The sequence below is a fragment of the Rhea americana genome, unplaced genomic scaffold, assembly GCF_003343005.1.
Source record: "Rhea americana isolate MKP2758 unplaced genomic scaffold, rheAme1 scaffold_173, whole genome shotgun sequence".
Lineage (NCBI taxonomy): Eukaryota > Metazoa > Chordata > Aves > Rheiformes > Rheidae > Rhea > Rhea americana.
Genome location: NW_028185850.1, coordinates 1,970,794 through 1,988,550, shown reverse-complemented (window position 1 = coordinate 1,988,550; position 17,757 = coordinate 1,970,794). Strand labels below are relative to the sequence as shown.

Sequence of the window (17,757 nt, the reverse complement as noted above, 5' to 3'; positions counted from 1 at the left end):
GGTGGGGAATGGAGAGAGAAACCTGAATTTTCAGAGAGTGAGGGGAGGGGAAGCTTTGGGGCTTCAATCCTTGTGGTAAAACAATGGGAAAAATAATAAAGGATGTAGTATTTTCCCTTTAACTGCTTTTTAAAATAATGTAACGCAAGAAATTTGTTGTTTAATCCTGTCACTCTGTCAGAGTCAGTAGAGATTGTATAAATATGAGAGAGAGCAAGAGGAACATGTCTTAGCATAAGCAGCTCTGTCTGTAAGCTGCTGGGAGTTCAGAGAAGAGGCCATTACAATTTTACTGCTGCTGGTCCTGTGCAAACAGCTGTATTTACTCACATTGGCTGCATTCCCATAAATCACTTTGTTGGAGCATAATGACTAGTCCCAAAGATTATGTTTCCAGGCTAAGTTGGTGGTGATCGCTCCAAAGGTTGATAAACAGGCTTCTGTTCTGGCAGGTATTTGACTGAAATGTGAAAAGGTCTCTGTGATGATGCAAATACCGTAGACTGCTGCTTTTCCTTCCCCCCCCCCCCGACCTATGTTTAAAATAAAATGACTGACTTGAAGGAGTTGTGATTTGTGTAGTAATTAACAGAAGTGATTAGAAATTCTTGCTGTTGATTCTTGACAGTTTCAAATAAATAAAACAATGTAAACAGATTAAAAAGATAAGTCATCTATATCAATGAAGATATTGGCAGCAGTGCCTGCAAAGAAATTTGGAAGGCAAAAAGCACAGGACTTCAGCAGTAAYAGTAACAACTTGGAAGACTGCTGCATGTAACTAAAGATTTCTGTCAGTTTCCTTGTGTTTGCACAGGCTTAAGGGGTTGAAGTTTTTAAGCTTTAACAGTAATTCCATTATCCTTTGAAGTTCAACATATATTTTTCCTAACTAAATATTGAAGAAATTTTATTTTATTTTATATTTAATAGCATTACACATCACAGTTGTTTCTTTTGGAGTTTGTGAGAGAAATGCTCTAACAGTGGTCTCTTCCCTTGTAAGTCAGCTTGAACTATTGGAAAAGCAAACAAATTAGATATCAAAATGCTACTRAAGAGGAGTGTAGTTCTAGAACGTATACTACTGGAGGAGGGCAGGAGTGGAAGCGTACGCATAGAAGCTTTTAAAGAGCTTAGAAKAAAAAGGCTGTTGAGGAACTTGCAAGTTAGATTACTGGCTGAATAGCTGTGTTGTTGAACCATGGTTATTGGAGATAATACAGTTAAGATGTTGTATCTAACAAAGAAAAATTTCAGAGAAAGGACCTCTAACATGACAAATGACTTGCATCCAGACCCTGCCAAAGCAAAAGGCTTGTCATTTCAGTTCTACTTAGAGCTCTAACTTGATGTTTCTATTTTGAGTCCTCTGCGTTTCCATACACGTGAGAGTCTTGAGTCTGTGGGGTTAAGCTTGCTCTAAGTAGCCTGTTGGAATTGCATCTGGCCTGCTGTGATAATGCAATGGGGATGCAGTATATCAAATTGTAGCTTCCCATCAATTGCTAGCAGATTATATCATTTATCAAGCTGCCCTGTGGGRTAAAAGTTACTTGGAGTGTGGTTTTTTCATTTTGGTTGAATGAAACTATTACAGTGAAGATAAACCCTTTGTTCTTGTGATTAACATCACATATAAAGTGTGGAAAAATAACATTTTAATTTGCCCTTTGAGAGATTTGTTACTTCTGAGATTTGCTGAGAGTTGWCTGAACTCACTGGGTCACCATGACATAATGGATGACTTTACGCTAGAAACTTGAAATAGCAATTTCAGTTGATTATGCTCACTCTTGGATGTCCTTCTGTTCTGGGTGCAGCACACAAAAGTGATATTGTGGATTTTATGCTCTGGTAAGCTCTAACTTAGTTCCTCTGTCTGGTTCATAAGGTTATTTCTCCCTACTCTCCCCTCTCAGCCCAACAAGGTGTCAGTACACAGATGTCCTGTAAGCTGCGTCTTCTAAAATCAGTTCTGTAGAATCATGCTTTTTTACAGCAGACCTGAATTTGGTTTAGGTTGTCTATATGAATAACTAACTCCCATTTGTTTTTCTAGTGCCAATTTAAGAAGGTAGTTCTTCAAAAGAGGATGATGTTTTACTGATTGTTTTTGTAACATTTGTATCAATGTTTTTGTTTTGCATGGCATACATGATAGCAAATGGTAGGAACAAATGCTCTAGTCAAGCAGTAATTATTGAACATACTTTAAAGCAGCACTCAAGAATGAGACTTTGGAACTGCAGTAGCCCTAGATAAGCATTTTTGTAATGTCTTAATGAGATAGAGAGAAGTTGCTGCTGTATGTAGTAGCATTTTCCAGGATGAAACATTTGATCCATGATATTTTGTGACAAGGTGTTTTTGTCAGTAGGCTAATGTGCATGGTAGTGTTGGGTTTATTCAGTGCTTTTTCTCACAGTTGAATGCAGTTTAGATTTTCAACATTCCAGGTGTGTTGAGGGTGTAGCTCTCAACATGTATGCAGCATAATACTAATCTACACTGGTCATCAGTCATAACAAACTTTATTAAATTGTGCTTTTCTTGTCAGTTACAAAGGTCCACTGTTAGATGATGGAGCACTGGCTCAGGCAGTCTCTCGTGGAGCCAGTTCCCCTGAATTCACCAAACTCTGTGCTTGGTTGGTATCTGAGTTACGGCTATTCTGTAAACTAGAGGAAAATGTGCAGGCAACTAACAGTAAGTATTCATAACTCCAGCATAAACGTTCAGTAAATGTGTGTTCTTGCATGCCATAAAGATTTAGGCTGACAGAATTGCTAAATCTGTTGTACCAGGGAGTGTTGTCTGCACACTGTCAGATCTTGGATATTTTCCACTTCAGTGTTCAAGCTTGCCTAATGAGCTGCCAGTAGAGGCTGAATTAATAGTGGGAATCAAATGGTCGTTCTCCTGAAATTAGTTCTTTCTTTTAATTGTTCAACTACAGAGAGTTTTGGKTTTTTTTTTCATTTTATTTTTTATTTTTATTTTTATTTTTTTAGTTCTGAAATGGATTTGAGGAAATTATTATTTAGATCATGAGAATATTTTTCTTTCAAATCATCTGTATAAAATTCTGATGTAAGGAGTATTTAGCATTCAAGGAAATAGTCTCATGACTAGAGTGAATTTATTGTCTTTTTATTATTGGCTGTCTTAAATCCATCTTTACTATATATTTTTCCTTATTTAAGAAATGCTCTGTGGGAAAGAGCTTGAAAACGTCTGTTTTCCATTTTGATGGAGGAAGCAAGCCCTGTCTTTTCAGGAAAGTTATTTACAGTCAGCTACTTGTGCCATTTTACAGGTTAAACTGGTATGATAACTTGTACTTCTGAATATCTAACACACTAGCTCTTAATGCATTAATGAATTTAACTGTCTGTTTACTTAGTGTCCAAAGATTGTTCACCTTCCTCTCAACATCTGTTCTGTCATTCTTCCTTTTTCCTAGCTATTTCTCACATGTCCATCTCCTCTTTTTTTGAGTTTGTGACTCCCTCTCTCCGTAGCTATTAAAGAAAAAGATATGCTATGTTTTATAAGGTTCCTACTCATTTTTGTAAAAAATACAATTCAGCAATATTCTAACACCTATTTAAAATCCTCTGAACTACAAGGATAGATATATTTTTATATGTAGTATCCAGTCTTATCCTTAATTTGTGTGACATGAGTAAATAAATAATATGTGTTTTAGGCAAAAGTTCCTTTTCGGAAGAAGAAGGCTGATAATTTTCCTTTATCATTATGTTTTGCTTAACCTGGCTGAACAAATTAAGATCAATTTCACTAGCAGTGCTTAAGTTCTGACACAAACATCAGTCTAAGTTTTGTCTTAAATGACTTGATTATTTTTAAAGGATACTAATAAAATAACATCAATTGACAGTATCACATGTGAGCTTACAAGGAGAGGCAGTTAAAGATAAGAAAGCTGGTAAACCCAATTATTCATGACTTTACAAACATCTTAGATAATCCTGATAATGGGAACAGTTAATTGATGCTTCAAATGCCCTGTAGAATTTGTGATGTCTTTAATGCTGCTTTTTATTGTAGAAGTTGCCAGTTGCTATTTATTATAGCTGGGGAAAGCCAGTGATGAACATTATGGCCCCAGATCGGTTGTTCTGTGTCTCTGAGAGACCTGAAGAATGCATTTGACTTTCATTAAAAGCAGGACTTTTATGTTAAAGAGTAACTGGAGCAATGTGTTTTTTTATTTTTAAACAAAGCAAATTCATTCTAACCATAGCCAGAGAGATATACATTAGCTGTGAACCAATTATTTTTATTTTTTTAAGGTCCAAATGAAGCAGAAGAGTTTCAGCTTGAAGTGAGTGGGTTACTGGCTGAAATGAGCTGTCCGTATACATCACTAACATCAGGAGATGTGACAAAACGCCTTCATAGTCAAAAGAACTGTCTCTTGCTGCTCAGTAAGTTAAAAGGATGCTTGAAAGAAAACTTGCTCTTGTGCAAAGAGTCATGCTACTGTTTCTTGCACTTAATGAGATACTGCAGAATATAATACGAGGTGTTTCACATCACACTGTATATATAAAGTGATTACAGGAAATCATTAATAGTTTTTATATTCTGTAACTTACAGTGTCAGAATATTATACTTTTAGGTCTTACAAACTTACTAGTCGTCGCTTAGCTAGTATATGATATTATAGAATATATTCTGAGCATTAACCTTTTTCACATTCACTAGCAAAAAGTCTGTTCTATAGCTTCTCAAAAAGTACTTCCAAGAGGAATCATTCAAAGGTTTATAACAGAATTTAGCACTTTGGTCAAAAAGGTCATAAAAATGACAAGTAACATACGGTGCATCATTGTCTTGAAGCTCCAAGCATTGTCTGACTCGCAAGGTGAAATTAGATTTGTTTTCTACGCTCCAAAAATAATTAATCTTAAAAAACACAGGATGTGTTTTGTCTCAAGTCCAATTCTTTTGATCATCTAGTGAATAGCTTCAGTATTGTTTTCTACTGCCTGGTGGGAGCGGGGGGGAAGGGAAAGAGCAGTAGCAAAGATGATGTCCTCCTTTTCATTTTCCATCCATGAGCTCTGAATATCTAAACTGACTTTAGTCTACTTAGGAAATGTAAGGGCAGAAGGAATAGTGCTTAATTTGGGGAAAGTATGCAATGTTGATTTATGKTTTTTTTTTAAGTATTATTTTTACAAGTGTCAGAAATTGTAAAACTAATTTCAATCTGATCTTAAAGTCAACATAAATTAGTATTTTATTTGCTTCCTCACTGTGGAATGCTYAGTTGCTGCTGTTTCCCTAATTTTGTCAAAGCGGAAGTGTGTATTTCCACTCTTGGCTGAGATGTAAGAAATGAACTACAGAGTAGTTCCCTGTATTTCAATAATTGGAGAAAGACTGCAGTAGTAAGACTTCATCTGAGAACATCCTATCAAATCAAATTCAGATTAAGTGAGGTTATTGTCGCATTTAAAGTATTTTCTAGCTCAAAACACATTTGCCTTTCAGGTTATTCTCTGTAAGCAAAACATTGAATAAATTTGGCCTTTCTGTGACAAACAGATTATTCCAGATCAGATTATTCTGTGATCTAAGAACATGTTCAGAAGTCAAATTCTGGTTACCATGTGACAGAAATTCTGTGTTTAGTGTCAAATGTGGAATTTAAGTTGATACCAAACTCCTTTTGTGCATAGCATAATAACAATACCTAAAGCTTTTACATAGCTTTCATTAATTACATTAACTGATTGGGTATCCTGTTGTATTATGTAAGAGCCAGATTTTTTCAGAAAAACAGAGAATAACACTCTGTGAGTGCTGAGATATCTTATACTTTGCCAAAACACTGCAACTACCGTCAACTGGGAGATGCAGCAGTATTGGTGGGAGAAGCAGAGCATCAAGTAAGCATAAATAAGTAGGATTGCCTTGGCATAGGATACAATATTAAGTACTGGCGTAGAATACAATATTAAGTACTGACATCTGCAAAAAGAAAAAGTACAAGAAATAAAAGTTTCAAACTGGTTCAGAAAAGGTCTACAAAAATGAATCACTCTCTGGAAAACATGTATGTCTTATGGTAACAGACTTAAAACTTCCATTTTTTTTCAGAGGAGGGTGAAGGTAGCTTGGATGTGATCTCTGAATTCTTGAAACAAACTTCTGCTACTAGTTTCTTTCACAAGAGGTTATAATATGCTGTAAATAGTTGAAAGTTGAAGATGAGACAAATCTGTATAAAGCACAAACTTAGCTAACGAAAGAACTTACGAAGTATTTGTTATTTTACACGTGTTAAGGATTTTATAAATTAAAAGATATTCTGCGGTATTAGCAGAAGACAGAGGCTGGATGAAATTCTAAGGATCATTATAATGCTTTGTTCCGGTCTTAATCCTTTGATCTCTCCTGGTTTTAGAGGTAAAAAGGTTGACTGGAACACTATCACATGCTACTATATAGTTACAGGTGTACATCCCTGCTCACAAGTCTCTCAGTGCAGTAATATATATTTCCATCCCTACTTTAAAAAATAATTTAAATTACTGTTATGGTCAGCCAGTATGATTCAAAATAAAAGTATTCTTAAACATATTTATTTTTTCTATCGAAACTTCAAGTTGTGACAATTGCAAGCAATGGCTGTGCACTAAATCTGTATCACTGTAACCTACACTGTAATGCTGGAATGTGGATGTAGATCATATGCAGTTCTGTGATTTTACTTTATTTAGTTGTTTGATAAAGGAGTTCTAATGTGATAGTAGTCTCTTACTCTTAAGATATTTGAAAGTGTTGAAGGCTTTCTAGCTTCAATTTCATCAGTAACTGCTGCCTTTGCGAAATTGTAAACCTGAATTCTCAACAATACTTTAAAAAGTGGATTTTCTTCCACTCTGCATCTTGCCTGGGGAAGTAGTAAAGGAGATTTATCCARCATTTCACTTTTCTTTACTCATTTCCTTGCTTCTTTCACCAGAAYGTCAGGGAGTCCTTGCTTGTCTAGCTTAAAGTGCATGTCCCAGTGCCTCATCCTGCTTACTTTCGTGTTCCCAGTCTCCTGTCTTTGCTGGGCAAAGCCTGCAGGAAAAGAGTTGTACTCTATTGACCTCGGTAATACCTGTTGGAATCATGGGGATATTCTCCAGGCTTTAACTGCTCATACTAAACCTTTCCCATGATTGCTGTGGTTCTGGCCTTGGGCTTAGTAATTACTAGAAACATGAATGTTCTTTGGATACCAAAATTATATCCCTAACTCTTTCTAAAACACTATTTGCACACTTGTTGGTTGTAAACACCTGGATTCTCTGATTGGTTCTAAAATATTTAACTCTGCTGTATCTGATGCTGAAATCTAATTTTTCTTACCCCAGCATACCTCATCTCAGAACTGGAAGCTGCCAGAATGCTGTGTGTGAATGCCCCTCCTAAAAAAGCACAGGAAGGAGGTGGCAGTGAAGTCTTTCAGGAGCTAAAAGGCATATGTATTGCTTTAGGCATGTCCAAGCCTCCAGCCAACATAACGATGTTCCAGTTCTTCAGTGGAATTGAAAAAAAAGTAAGATCCAAAGGAACAAAAGTAGAGTATTTACAATATTACTGTTTTAATGAAAAATAATTTTACTGCCAGAGTGAGATCTGTGTCTTGTGAAACTCCAGTGTTTGAATTGTGAAGGCAACTTAACATGGTTTACTGAGYATGCTGAGAGTCTGAATTTTGAAAATGAATTTAAAGGCTTTTTCCACGCTAAGGCATGAAGTCAGGGACTACTGCTGTCATTGCCTTAAAGAGTGATGTATTCCTTATACTGCTCTAAGTTTTAATGTCATCACCTTTTGCAGGAAACGTGGAAAATACTGGAYTTAAGCCTCAGGAAGAACATTGAGGAGAAATGTATTCTAAGCAATATTGGCACCTAAACAAACTTTTAAAGGAACAGACTATTTTAAAAATATTTAGGTTGAAAGGTGTTATAATTAAAGTCAAGTTTGCACCTTTTTCTTAAAGCTTTTGTCARTTCTTGAGGGTCCAGATATTTTCATATTTCTTTATATGTATGCATTCTTCAGGTTGGTTTTTTTTTTCATTTGTGTAGTTTATATAAAACAAAAAATCAAGTGGAATGCGTGCAGATCAAAGGTGGAGGACAATATTTAAAATATAGTAAGTGTAGGGTTTTTTGGTAGAGGGGAAGCAGTGCTGCAGAAATAAACCTTTGCAAACTTCAAAGGACAGGTAAATAGTTATCAGAAATACTTTCAGAGAAGCTTTTTGTCTTTAACCAAGTCTCTGATTGAAAACAGCAAAAATAGCACTTTGTTTCTTTGCAAAGCATCTGTTTGGGCCTGTTTAGGAGGAGAGGGGTGGTCTTCTGGTGGAAGTCCAGGGCGCAGAATGGAAGCAGATTGTTCTCTGATGTTGTTATGGGCATTAGAAAGTTAAATGTGCAAGAAACCTGTGCTTCTGTTTTTCTATATAATGGAGAAAATATTCATAAAAATAAAGTCAACAGTAGTGAGTTTTGGCAGAAGAAGAACCATAAAAATACAGATTATAAACTAGATCAGAATCTTTTAGGTTAAGAATTCTGTTATGTGTTATTCTTTAATTGACTTTCTTTCTACATTTTCTTGCTTTAAAGTCAAACTTGCAATACTCTTAGCATTTGTTTAACCATAATGATTTTGTGCTATTATTGATTTACATTCATAGGTTGTGTTATTCAAAAAATTGAACAATCCTTATAGTCTAATAAACTACATCAGGAATTTCTAACATAAAAAGTTCTTAGAAATCATATATATCTGTGGTGCTTACAGTCCAAGCACTTCAGATGCTAGTAGTATTTGAGAACGAGGAAGAAAATTTTACTGAAATGAAATACATTCATCAGATGTTAAAGGAAATACATCAAAAATGAAGTTTAGCTAAATGTGAAAAATAAAATAGTATAAGGAGCAAAAATTTTACTCTTTACTGTGGAATATATTGTTAAAAGATCCACCTTACAATGCTCTTTTGGTCTAGTATATGAAATAAAGCTGCCTTTTTCATCGTGTGTATGCACTACAGTTTGGAGTAGGATCTTTGTATAATTGACTTGCTTAGGGATCCATAACATTAAAAAGCTACTTTTTCTTTTTCAATAAACTACTACCTCTGCTATTCTAATAATATTTAATTTTTAAAACTTGAAGGAAATTGATTGGGTTCAGCACCTTTGGAAAACTGGGTCACTGAATGTATTAAATTAACTGTTGGAATGAAACACGCCAAGAAGTTGAAAAATGTCGGAAGGTGCAGTTTCRTAACGCTACCCTGTTTATCCTTTGATCCAAGTCTTAGTCCACACTACCATTTCTTCCCAGTGAAATCCTTAGCCATTTAGAGATCAGAAATACAACCAAACAGTTGTGCCCAGATTCTTTAAATTCAAATTAAATTTAGATTCCCATTCAGAGGACTTTTTCTCTTGATTGTGAAGAGGAGTCTTTTTTTAGGTTCTACTATGTTTTATGTAGTCTTAATACAACCTTTTTGATATGAGAGTTTTTTTTTCTGAATTAGAAATATGAAATTTCCCTCTATCATCAAGGAAAAGATACCATAAAGTACAGTTCAAATTTAAATTGTAGATCTCATCCATAGTTTGTTTGGTTTTTTTTTTTGTGATTTTAGCCAAAATTACTGGAAATATAAAGTAGCTGTTTTGCAAAAGAAATGTGATTGGTTCAAAGGGAACAAGCTGGTATTGGAGGCTGCTGTGTTGTGCCTGTGACAATCCAGTCCTCTCCTGTAAATTTAACCTTGAAAAGTTAATTTTCAGCCAATGCTTATGTTGTATATAAATCTCCTAACAGCTGAAGGAAACCCTAGCAAAGGTTCCACCTAATCATGTTGGAAAACCTTTATTGAAGAAACAACTGGGACCAGCTCACTGGGTAAGTAGTTGTATGTGTTAGAGCCTGTTTTCCTTGTTTGAACATGTAATACATTAATGTCGATTGTGTGGAATATTACAAAATGATTTTTGACTTATCTATTTATAAAGATGAGAAGACAATTTCTTGCAGTATTTCTACATGTATGATGCAGTAAATGTTCAGTGAATTTGTCTGGATCTTTCTTAGGCTTCCCTTGACAAACGTTAGATTTCCATATATGGATATATGTATAGGGACTGGCATGAAATTTTCCAAAGTAAAGGAGAAGGTTAATTTTACAGTAGTGGCAGAGCTGCTCTGCTGCCTGATATCTTTGTGCAGTGATTTTAAGGCTTCCTGTCCTGCGCCTTGCCAGCATGGTATGTATGACATAGCTGTGCTGAGGTAGTGTAATATCTCCTCCTGAGCCTTCTTTCCCAAGAGCCTGGGTTCCTCCCATCATTTCCTCCTCTTTTTCTGTGCTTGTAGAATAGTCTACTTCCTTCATAGCCTTTTCTCCCTGAAGCAGTGGATGCACGGGTGGGTGCTTAGAGAGACACTACATYCAGGTAGCAAAGGCATGATGGTCTTTGGCTAGGATTTGGTTTTGTTACCTGCTGTTCCAGGATGATGGTGCTTGGGGARGATACTCTAAGACTGGTGCTGAACCAGCACACAGTGCTATAGCTGCTACTGCAGGATGCTGAGAGTATCTCTCTCTCTCTCTCTTGCTTAAGACTCAAGATTATCTGACCTGAACGTACTTCTCTTAAATGCTTATATTGCCTGGGCTGAAGGTAGGCCATTGAGATGTCTTGATGCAGGCATCAGACAAGAGAGAAACGGTTTCTGTAATGGTATATATCCCAACTGTTGCTCTGACTAGACCATCATGTGCTGCCGTGTGTGTGCTTCTAGTGATGGCTTTTTCCTGTAGGTCACTTTGTTGCTTTGTCTGTACAGCAGATTGTGCTTTAACCAAGATCGTCTTAAAAGTACTTTAGTTACCTTTAATGGTGTATCTCTTTGTCCTTAGCTTGCCTTTTTTTCCAGAAAGTAGGGACTCCCAGCTCCCTAGGACTTAGATGCATGTCCTTTTATCTCCTTTAGCTTGTTTCATCTAGTACTTTTTCACTTTGCTTTTGTCTTGGTGAATGTTGAGAAATGGATCAGCAGTATATGCAGCCCTTACGTTCCTTACAAGGAACAGACAACTGTACCCGCTAGAGATGGTACGAGGGTGAGGATAAAAGAGCCTTTGAAGCTTTCAGGAAAATAGTGTTAGCAGACATGGGCTGAGGGCCCATTTAACAAAGCAGGTAACTTGGCTTTAGCACTGCTGTAGTACCTGCATATCTGATTGTCTTCTACCTACATGGTTTGCTGTCTTAAGCAGAAACATTTTCCTATAATCTGTATTTATGTTTGCAAATTTCTGTTTCAGGAAAAAATTGAAGCAATTAATCAAGCCATAGTCAATGAATATGAAGTCCGAAGAAAACTATTAGTCAAACGTTTGGATGTAACTGTGCAGTCCTTCGGCTGGTCGGACAGAGCTAAGGTACAAACAACTTTCTGTGAAGTGCTGTGCTGGATTATGTTTATGCTTTATATTAAGTATCTCCAGAAACCTACTTCATTGTTTCACCTTTCATAAGTAAGAAATAATCAGAGGAGTTAACCTGGTTTTGATTTGAGTTTCTGAAGAAGTTTATAACTATGTAAGCTGATTACAGAATTCTACTTTAAACTAATTTGTTGGGATGGAAGAACAACATGTAAAATGAGAAGATGGACTGCGTGTAACTATAGAGTGAAGCCAAAATCTACAGTTAAGTAGGTCAGTACAGAAAATAATAATAGAATACTAATCCAGTCATTGGCACTGAGAGCATAATGTAAGTCTTTGAAGTGCTGTGTTTGTGTGATGGCAAGAAAGCACTTTCCTGTTGGCCATCCCTTAACTTACTTTATGCTGTCCAGAGTGCTTAGATTTCTTTAACTCAATCTATCTGCAAACACACGTTCACAGATGCACATGAGAAAAACTGCTATGGCACTACTTGTTCTCTTACCTCACAGACAGGGTAATATTTCAGTATGTCTTTTGTCTTTGAACGGTGCAAGTGGCTGTGACGTGACTTCTGTTCTCTCTGAATATGAATTATGATTATTCTGCTTTTTAAAATTGCATGGTTTCTCTATTTCTTATCTTTTATAGTGAAAAGAGAATGAACATTTTAAATGTAGTATGAAGAGATCTTTTAAACTGGTATATAACACTCATGTTTAGGACTAAACCACATCTGATATAATGCTGTTAATTAGATGCTGCTGGCAGTGTTTGAGAATGAGGAATTTAGTCATAAACTGTGACACATGTCACAGTTGTCAAGTGTTTTTTCTTGGTAACTGATTAATTCAAAAAGCAACTGCGTTTTAATAGTAAAATGTCCCCTCTCCTCTTTCCTGGCTCATCACCTGAATGAGGCTTCTGCTGGTGCCTAGTCTCTTGAAGCTAGCATTCTTCAGATTTTTCAGTATCACTGAGGATCACTCAACATACTTAATTGTATAACCTGAAAAGTATCAAAATAAGTAGTATTAATTTAAATAGTTGTTTCTCTGAATGGTAGAAGCAGTAGTAAAATTTTATAATCTATTATTAGCTTTTTTTAGATGGAATTTTGAAATTTTTGAATTTGAAGAATAATCTCATAGTACCAAAATACTCTGGTTGTCTTTTATAAGTTCACAAAAGCTCAGTTAAAATTGCCAGGAAAAAACATACTTCTCTTGTGGATACTGTTGCTCTTCCAGCGTAAGATAATGAAATGCGTGTTTTCCTTAACTTTGAATACACTCTGTTTAGCCTATTAAAGTATAAAGTTTTTGGTTCTAAAAACTAACCCCTGAATCTCGTTAGAAATACACACTGTCAACTTCTACCAGTTCCAGCTTTCTGCCTGTAKTTGGAAAATATGATTTTAGGATTTTAAAACTTGCACCAAAATTTCTGCATTATCAATAGATTTGTTGGCAAATCTAGTTTGCCTGTTCTCAGTGTTCCCACTGTAGTCATCTAGCTGTACCAATAGATCTTTTGTCTTTCTGTATGTCATAACGTCTTTTGTCCTAGCTGCCGCATTCTACTTTGACTGAAAATACATGTAACTAGTGTATTGACTCATAGTTGGAAGCACTGATTTCTGTTGATTGGACAGCTGCTATCATACTTTTGAGGAGTTTAGAAAAGCAAGTATGGTTAATGCCAAAAGGCATCAGAGGAGGAGAGATTGCCCACAAGGCAAAGTTGTCTTGTAAGTTGAGAGGATCTCATTTCTAATTTTGGTTTACAGTATACAAGTCAAAGGACAGAATTAGAATAAGTTCTCGAGAGTTCTCCTTGTGCCCCTTGATGGCTTGCATTTGTGAAGAAGCTGACCTAAACGAAGAATGTGAGAGTAACACTGTCTTTTTGTACTGATACAGTGTTGGAGATAATGGTGATGCCAGTGTAACTGAAGTGAGTCTCTGACTTCAGAGATTTGTGTTGCACAGAGGCCTGGTAGAGACTGGATACAAAAGTGTTTCATTTTCACTGTTGCTTAGACATTAGTGGTAATTCATGTATTATGTGACAAACTCGCATTCTATGTTGAGAAATAATATGAATAAATTCTGTGAGAAGTCATACAGTCTATGCATACTTTATTCAACTTAAAATTGTCAGAAGACTGATGTCTTGTCAATTCAGTCCGAGTAGTGTTTCCTGTATTACTTAAGAATTTGGCTAATGCTGGCCTTGCTACGGTGATTCTTAAGGTCACAAAGTCATTCTCATTGTTCTTTATATTAATATTTGTTCTATTTGGAATGATATCTGGTTCATCAGTGTCCCATTGCTTTTCTGAGCTCCAGCTAACTGAGTTATGTTTTTCTTTTCTCCAACAGAGTCAGACAGAGAAACTGGCTAAAGTCTACCAGCCAAAACGTGCCCTTTTATCTACTAAGTGCACTATTTCCATTGCAAATCTCTTGGCAGCTCGGCAAGATCTGTCAAAGATCATGAGAACAAGCAGTGGGTCCATCCGAGAGAAGACTGCCTGTGCCATTAATAAGGTATTTGGTGACAAATAACAAAATAGCTTGTTCTATTCTGAATATTTAAGAAATTTGACTTAAACTTTTAAAACACATTTTCATTCCATTGAGAACAATAATGTTTTGAATGGAGTAGTAAATCATACTTTTTAAAATTTAAGTGGAAGTTGGAAATAAAGGAAAAGAAACTTGRTGTTTACAACAGATTATGCCCCAGTGCATTATAGGGAACTGTAGTTTCTCCCATTTAAGTTCAGATTAATACTCCTTATGATCAGAAGAAAATTGCTGGAGTATCTTTGACTGTTTTTGGTATGGCTAGGCCTGCTCTAACATTTCTTATCAGAATTATTGATGTTGTTATACTGCTGTTACCTAACTTGGTCACTATATCTAGAATAATGTCTACATAATAACTGTGTTTCTATCCTGTGTGAATGGAATGCATTAAAATCACAAACCCTGTATCTCACTAGATAAGACACATTATAGTCAAATGTGTAGTTTTAGTAATAATGTCGAGGAATACGGTACAGACAAAAAATTTGTTTCAAGATGTTACAAATTTACAGGAAAAAATAGATGCTCAAAAGTGCATGCGTTAAACTTGAAGCTCAGTAGCTGAGTACTACAGTGTACCTGATGTGTTAATTTGTGGGTATATGTGCATGCTTTTTTCCACTTCTAGTACTGTTCGCATGTCAAGTAATTTTCTAATTCATTTAGAGCTGAATAGTGGTGTGCTGGTTGGACTGACCCCCTCAACCAAAATATTTTTTTGTGCCTATGTTAGCGTAGTTGGAGCGTGGAAAGTAAAAGAAAGCGAGTGGTAACAGAGGTGTAATTGCATATATGTTTTGTTAGGARTGCAAGACTCTCCTACTGCTGTTAACTTACCTCTGTCTGTTATTGATATTAAATCTTTTCCAAGAAAGTCACAGAAAAGAACAAAATAACCTACTTCCATTGAAGTTTTYCTGATTGATGATTTAAGAACAGTGCAAGCATCCTGTCTTTTGTCTTGCTAAATTCCTAGTTTCACAACATCCTTGGACAGCTGAAGACCTCTAGAATCTCTGTTCAAATCTGGTCAGCACTGTTTGATACCTGTTTGCTGATGTGTGGAGTTCAGGAAGTTTGTTCCTAGGAATGTGTGTATCCTTATTGGAAAAATAAGTATTTTCATATAGTTTACCAAAAATATCATCTTTGCCGATGGCTTCTACAGTGATTCAGAGTTCTAGTTAGAAGAGAGACTGAGTTGCCCCCTACTGATGATTGTTTGAGATCAGCAGTTTGCACTAGCACGCTGTTGAGTGAAAGACTGTACTGATGCTGCCTCTTCTGGTGGGTGTGATACTGAACAAAGAACCCAAGACTCCAGACTTGCTAGCAACCTTTGGAGTACTAGATGATTCCTGCTTAATTTTTATTAATTTGAGACAAAAGTCTTTGTTACTTTCAAACAGACAAAAATGTCGTGATGAAATCTCCTGAGTGTTCGAACCCTTGAGCAGCTGCTCATTGCAGTGGGTATCAGTAAGTATGGCTCTTCTGTGAGGTGTTCGAACTCCTAAGGCTCTTCTCCCTTTCCCTTTGCAGGTGCTAATGGGCAGAGTGCCTGACAGAGGAGGAAGGCCCAATGAAATTGAACCGCCACCTCCTGAGATGCCACCTTGGCAGAAAAGACCAGAGGCTGGTCCACAACAAAGTGGCAGCAGAGGAGGAAGAGGTGGCTATGACTCATCGTATGGAGGGCGAGGAGGTTATGACCATGGAGGTCACGACAGAGGAGGGAGAGGAGGTTAYGACTCGTCATATGGAGGACGAGGAGGTCATGAACAAGGAAGCCATGATCGAGGGGGGCGAGGAGGACGTGGTGGTTATGACCATGGCAGCAGAGGAGGAGGAAGAGGAAACAAGCTCCAAGGAGGCTGGACAGATGGTGGAGGCGGTAGCTACCAGGATGGCAGCTACAGAGAGAGCAACTACAGAGATGCAGGTTTTCAAACGGGTGGCTACCATGGCGGTGGTGGTGGTGGTGGCTACCAAGGAGGAGGCTATGGTGGCTACCAATCTTCTTCGTACACAGGAAGTGGCTACCAAGGGGGTGGTGGCTACCAGCAGGACAACAGATACCAAGATGGTGGGTCCCACAGTGACCGAGGGGGTGGACGTGGAGGAGGGAGAGGTGGCCGTGGTGGTCGCGGTGGCCGTGGAGGTCAAGGAGGGGGCTGGGGAGGCAGAGGTGGACAGAATTTTAATCAGGGGGGACAGTTTGAGCAGCACTTCCAGCATGGAGGTTATCAGTATAATCAATCTGGCTTTGGACAAGGAAGACACTTTACAAGCTGAGGCTACTGAAAATGTTTGCTTCAGCAGAGCTCAGATAATACAAACCTGCTTTCAGAGGCCTGGCTTAATGCTTCTTGAAATAGTGCAGGTTTGTAAGTGGCAGGCAGGATCTGTTTGGATGGGATGTTTTGCTTTGAGTAAACTGCAGGTTTCTGTAGGCCTCTTCTTTTTATCTTACTGAATTAAAWGCATCATCATTCTCCACTGCACTTCACCTAAACATAAACTAATTGCCATGCTTTTTAGATGTTGGACTGATTTTTCTCTGCTTAGAACACTTCTGTTCTGAAACTACCAGCTGTGTTTGCCTTCCACTTTGGTTAGGTAAATAACAAGATCTGTCTGGTCAAATTTATATATTGTAATACACAATGGAATTTCTACTTTCTTCCCCCTAAACATTATTTGGTTATATCCTAAAACCAGTTCTGAATATTGCTTTTGACTTGCTGGCCTGTCTTTCTAGTCAAGAAAATGTTACATGCACGCGCACGCAATGAATTCCCTTTAACAAACAGGTTTGTCTATTATATGAGCTCTACTGTAGATGCCATGTTTGGTAGCCTTACTGCCACTAAAATTTTACCACCTGCTCAACTCTGGAGACTGACCGCCGCCAAAACCTGCAAAGATCACTTAAAACTAAGCTAAATTGTGAACTGATAGTGTATGTAGGCCTGTAGTTAGGTGTAGCAATTCAAACTGACCTGCATCCATCCAAAACAAGTTGCTCCTCCTCCAAACCTGATTTTTACTTGAAATCAGCTAGAAGAAATGACAAACTGAAATTTATTTTATTTGCAAGTTAATACCACTGGCTCAGCAGATCTAGGGCAATTTGTTTTGGAGGTTGTCTTTTTTAAAGAAATGCACTACGGCCTGGGAAGATTAGTTCCTGCCTGGAGGAAGCCCTTTTATTATTGCTGCAGAAAACAAAGCCTGGCTGAGTTTGATGTTCTGATGTGTTTTTTTTTTCTTTACTGAAAGCCACGTAATGCTTCTTGCTGGGTTTTTTGTGTACATAAACATTGTCAAGCTGTGAAAGAAAATGGCTGAAGGTGTGCTGTTGTATAAAAGGTGAGCAATAAAAGTATCTGTATGTTGTCTTTGCCTTGGTTTCTTTTCCTTCTTGAAAAGGAGTAGAAAGCAATTGCTACAGTAGCTAGGAACCTGTAGGGGTTTCCAGMTGTTTCACCTACTTTAAATCTAAAATATTTTAGTTGTTCTAATCATTGCAGACAAACTGTGAATTCTTCCCCTTTAGAAGCTGTCGGAACAGGTCTGGGAGATATGTTTTGATTTACTACAAACTGTTTGGACTTAATACTGATGTAACTGAGTGTGTG

At 37.1% G+C, this 17,757-nt stretch overlaps 1 protein-coding gene across 1 annotated transcript; it reads left to right on the top strand.

Annotated features, from left to right (window-relative positions):
• Nucleotides 1-2,560: 2,560 nt before the first annotated feature.
• TSLIG3A (tRNA splicing ligase complex subunit 3A) lies at nucleotides 2,561-17,515 on the top strand (the record flags this gene model as incomplete). The annotated part of the gene is made up of 7 exons (XM_085301191.1): nucleotides 2,561-2,709; nucleotides 4,320-4,454; nucleotides 7,402-7,586; nucleotides 9,890-9,970; nucleotides 11,397-11,513; nucleotides 13,907-14,074; nucleotides 15,659-17,515. Coding segments are annotated over 7 exons (1,588 nt in total), but the record flags the coding sequence as incomplete, so codon positions are not given.
• Nucleotides 17,516-17,757: the final 242 nt, after the last annotated feature.